The sequence below is a fragment of the Herpailurus yagouaroundi genome, unplaced genomic scaffold, assembly GCF_014898765.1.
Source record: "Herpailurus yagouaroundi ecotype Mexico unplaced genomic scaffold, PumYag 189, whole genome shotgun sequence".
Classification (NCBI taxonomy): Eukaryota; Metazoa; Chordata; class Mammalia; order Carnivora; family Felidae; genus Herpailurus; species Herpailurus yagouaroundi.
Window position 1 is genome coordinate 15,725,156 of NW_024412420.1, and position 4,874 is coordinate 15,730,029.

The 4,874-nt window shown below is 62.3% G+C and overlaps 1 protein-coding gene across 1 annotated transcript in view; it reads right to left on the reverse strand.

Moving 5' to 3' along the window:
- Positions 1–4,090, reverse strand: part of HAP1 (huntingtin associated protein 1) — an 8,439-nt gene extending 4,349 nt beyond the window's left edge. The window contains 5 exon segments of the mRNA XM_040497539.1: positions 1,199–1,238; positions 1,290–1,422; positions 1,586–2,049; positions 2,414–2,508; positions 3,558–4,090. Coding sequence (XP_040353473.1) covers positions 1,199–1,238; positions 1,290–1,422; positions 1,586–2,049; positions 2,414–2,508; positions 3,558–4,032 — 1,207 coding nt within the window. The 5' untranslated portion in view covers positions 4,033–4,090.
- Between the last annotated feature and the right edge of the window lie 784 nt (positions 4,091–4,874).

Genomic DNA, 4,874 nt, shown 5'->3' on the forward strand with positions numbered 1-4,874 from the left:
CGGGGGGGGGGGGGGGGGGGGGGGGGGGGGTCCGTCTTTGCAGGATTCGCCTTCCTCACTTGGTCTCTTTTCCGTAAATGTTAGTTAACTGACACGGAGCAAGGCCCTGGGTGACCAGTCTGCCAGGCCTGGTCCCAGCACACACGGGGCTCAAGTCTAGTGGGGAAAGTGATGGGCAAGGAAATCCTGCCAGTGCGTAGGCTGAGCTCCGATGGAGCAAGTACAATGGGCGCGCTGGGGGTCTCAGCTGTGACACCCTGTCCTGCCTTACGAGGTCTGCCTCTGCGGGGCAAGCGGGGCTCCGCCAGGCACAGAATGGCAAACAAGGCCCAGACAGGGGGTGGAGAGGCCTGGAGGCAATCACAAGACACTGGGAGGGCTCTGACGCTGGGGCTGGGGTGGGGGTTGAGGTTACCCTTTGGCCAATGGGAAACCTGGGGTTTTAGGCAGAGGATGACGTGGTCAGATTTGGTTTTAGGAAACTTATTTGGGCTGTGTGCAGAATGACCCGGAAGGGCAGCGATCCAGGCAGGGCGACCGGTTAAGACGGGGGGCCTGGGCTAGAGTCAGGGAGGTGAGGAGGAGAAAAGACAATTTAGCCTCTCTGAGGAGGTGGAAGCAACAGAACTTAGGGACCCGTTCCCATGCCAGGGGCCTGGGGACCCGTGGGCCAACGGGGGAGCTGAGGAACCCAGGGGGAAGGAAGGTCAGGCCTGGGGGGAGGGGAACAGCATGAGTTCAGCCATCTTGTGTCTGCAGCTCACAGCCAGACCCGAGCTCCCCAGGGACCAACGCTATGCCTCCCTCTTCTTCATAAACACACAGTAGCAGCACAGCCCCTGGCCTGGCCCCAGTGCCTCAGCGCCTGGTCTCTGGCAGCTCCCGGCTCCTTCCCTTCCTTGCTTCCAGGCCCCTTCTTCCTGTGCCCCAAATAACAAAAGGCCACAGGCTTAGAGGGACCCTGGGGCTTCTGTACAGCATTTTACAGGGTGCAGAAAGCACTTCCTCAGCTGTGCCTCTGCAAGGGTCCACAGGGCTGAGAGTACTCCTCCCCATGCTAACGACAGAGGTTCAGCGGGTCAAGGAACACCGTCCAAGCTCACACCGCTAAGAAATGCCAGAGTGGGGACTCGAACTCAGGTCTCCAAACTCCGAGTTCTGAGTTCTTCCCCCCACCCCAAGTTACAACTTCACGTACAAAACTGCTCCACACAATCAAGGGGGTAGAGCTGAGAGGCCTGGAGGGAGGGAGAGAGGCAGGGGCAGGGGAGTCAACACCCCCTGGCCACGGATGTGCCCTCTGCCCACCTGCTCACCTCCTCCCTCAGCTGCTCGTTCTCCTCCTCCAGCAGCCTCAGCTGCTCCTGCAGGGCTTCCAGCTGCGGGCAGTCATGTAGGACCTCCATCTCCCGCAGACAAGTCCTAGGGGTGAGAGCCACAGAAGCCAGGGGGTGGGGGACCCAGGTCCCAGCCCACCCGGGGGCTGCCCACCCGGGCTCAGTGTGGCGGTCTCCATTAGTCCCAGCAACCCTGCCGGCAGGTGCACCGTCAGTGTTCCTGTTTGCACACAGGGAAACTGAGGCACAGAGAAGGGGCTGCCCAGGTGAAAAGGCAGGACACTCACGGCTCAGGGGCTCCATAGGAATGATAGTGCTGCTGCTCTTCCTCCTCCGGCTCCTCCTCCTCTTCTTCCTCCTCCTCCTCCTCAGAGTCTGAGTAGAGCTGAAGGAGGTCATCTCTCAAGCTCACCTGGTATCTGAGGTGTAAAATCTGGCAGTGGGGGAGAGGGGCCCTGTCGGAACGCAGGCAGGGGCGAGCACAGGTCCAGGCACGGGGCGGGGTGGGGGTGCTGTAGGTAGGTCTGAGATGGCACACTCCCTCCCCTCCTCCCTGCCCGGTTACGTCCTCCCTGGCTGAGCCCAGCATGGCTTCCAGTTTGCTGTGCTCCCCCATCAGAACACTGTTCTGTCTCACCAGGGACTGGCCAATGCAAACTGCAGTATTTAGGTCCCGCTCTCTCTGCAGAGGGACCCCCATCCACGGGGAATACTTTCCTGTTTTCTGGGCTCTCCCAGACAGGTGGGAGAAGCAAGGGAGTACACAGGGGTCAAAGGGAAGCTAGGCCACTAGGGGAAACCTTCCCCACACCCTAGTTTTCCAGGGTACTAGAAAAAAGTCTGCCATCGACACACTGTGGGGCCTGACTCAGCTTCCCCTTATGGAGAAGAGCACATCAGACCAGATGGCTCTACAAGCAATTCCGGCCTGGATATCCGGCATATACCTGCCTTCCATAAGAGGGACCCCTGGCTCGGCTCCCAGAGAAATAATCAAGCAGGAAAAAGACAAGACTGCTACCCCTCCAGGGGAGAATGAAAACAGAGGCCTGGCTAAGGCTCAGGCTGGGCTGGACAGGGAAAGCAGTACACAGCTTCTCTAGCAAATTTAACATCACTTTGACATCTTCTTGGGTGATCCCGGCTGGTGGGGGTTGGTCAGGGCACAGCGCTGCAAAAGCAGGAGTGGAGGCCAAGGTGGGAAAAGGGAGGACATATGCTACCCCACATCCCACTGTTTCTTACCCGATCCTCAGTTCTCCCTCAACAAGAGTCAGCGACAAGAGAGCTCCCTTCCTGCCCCCACTATTCTCTCCAGACACCCCCAGTACCCAGCACTCCTTTCCCCTGCTCCCAGGGCCAAATGGGCTCTTTTGTGCCCTGGAGGGGCCTGGGTGAGGTCAAGGGATCACAGTCCTCCAAGCTCAGGTGGAAATGAGTTCTCAGGACGCCCGGGTCCCTGGTACCAGGGGAATGAATGCAGGAGGCTAGCGACAGTACAGCCCCAGACTGACTCATCACCTCTTACCCGGAGGGCGCTCTCGGCCGACTGGAGCCTCATGGGTCATGAAACAGACGCAGTCACCCACCCTGCACCTGTTGCGTGTGGAGAGGCGGGAGAGACTTTTCCAGCACGCAGTAGGGGCTCCTGAGCCTCTAGACCTAATCCAGAGATCTCCCGCGACCCAGGAGAGGGTACAAGGGGAAGAAACCTGAGGCCCCGCCCACCCCGAGGCTGGGGAAAAGCCGGGCTTCGACACCCGCAGCCAAAAGGTTGACAAAACCTTCCCACCCACCTCCGCCCACCCACCTCCCCAGCTTGGTGCGGCGGGCGAGCACACGCTCAGAGCGAGCCTGGCAGCGCCCTCCCGCAGCCCCCCGCCCCTCTCCTGGAATTGCGATTGACTGCGTGGGGCGGGGCAGGGGGAACTGTGAGAGTGCGCAGATCTGGGGAGCAACAGGCGCGCAGAGCCGGGCGGACGAGCGCGCGGGTGCGCCGACTTGACCCTCCGACAGCAATCAGGGGACGACAGAAGGTTGGAGAAGAAGGCCAAGAGGCGTCCGAACAGGCACCGCAGTGACAACGCAAGTGGGTGGAAGGGTGAGACTGAGCGCCAGAGGGGGCGGGGTGCCTGGAACCGCCCCCCCCCCCCCCCCCCGCCCTTCTGCCTGGAAATACCCAGGTCCCACCCGCTCTGGGGTCCCGGGGACCCGGTTTACCTTCCTCCAGCTCCCGAATAAAGGCGGCGTGCTCGGGGCCCGACACCCCAGGCCGCTGTCCGATGTAGGCAGCCGGCGTCTTCCAGATGCCCGCCGCCTTCTCAGTCCCCAGGCCAGTGGCCCGGGGACCAAAGGGCCCTCGGAATGTGAAGCGAGTCCACTGCGCGTCCGAGTTGCCGGGCCCAAACTGAGCATTCCGCTGGGCGGCTGCGAATGCGGACGCGCGCGGTGTTCCTGTCGGGGATCCAGCCTTGGAGGTCGGGCGAGCTCCGGCGGGGGCGGGTACCGAGACGGATGGGGATCTGGATCCCGTTCGCGGTCCTTCCGTCAGTGCCTGCGCAGGGGCGGGTGCAGGCTGCGCTGAGGGCTCTGGAGAGGAATGGGCTGTGGGTGGGGGTGCGGGGGTGACTCCCGCTGGAGCCGGGGTTCTGAAGCGGTGCCCCACGAGGCCCTGCCCGGGCTCTTTCGGGCGCATCTTGAGTCCGCAGTCTGCTTCCGCAGCCCCGCCTTTATAACCTGCGCCTGGAGTGCTCGCCCGCCGGCCCGTACCACGCGCAGGAGGGGGCAGCCAGGGAGCAACCAGTGGTGCCCGGGACTGGGAGTCGCGCGCGAGGGGACGGAGGTGGTGGAGCAGAGCGCAAAAAATCAGAACAAGGAGAGAGTCGAATGGAGGTTCCGGCCGGTTCCATGGGCTTGGTTCCGAGTGCAGGGTTTCTACTCTCCTCTCCACCTCCGGAGAATGGTTCTGCCCAAAGTCGCGGCTTCCCCGGACTTCGGGTACCGGGACTCCGAGGTCCCTACCTGGGGGGCACAGCCTCCCTCCATTCCCGCGGGGGTTGCCGGCTGCCCTCCCTGGATGTGATCTGGGAGTTAGCGCAGGGTAGTGCTTTCCCCGGTGGCTGGGAGATGCATCCCGACCCTAGGACTGTTTCAACGCGCTGCCCAGTCCTGCGCGTCACACGCTGGTCCTCGCGCTCACGCTCCCGGGGCTCCAGCCGTTCGACAGCCCTTCTTCTTCTTTCTTAATTCGTCTTACTACCTTTCCTCGTGCTTTACCTCTAGCCCTCATTCGCTTCGCCCACCTCCTTCCACCCTGGCAAACACCTGTTCTTGCTGCAGACCCCGCTTAGAGGGCTCCCCCTGAAGACTCCTCCAACCTCGTCCCCTGTGGCCCCAGAGCGTCCCTCATCCGGCGGCCGGCAGTGCTCAAGAGTGTGTCTATTTCCAATCCAGACCTGCGCCCCTTCAGCGCAGGGAACGGGTCCCTCAGAGTGCACCACGGGAGGCGGGCCGAGGAGTCGTGGGGCCATTTCTGTG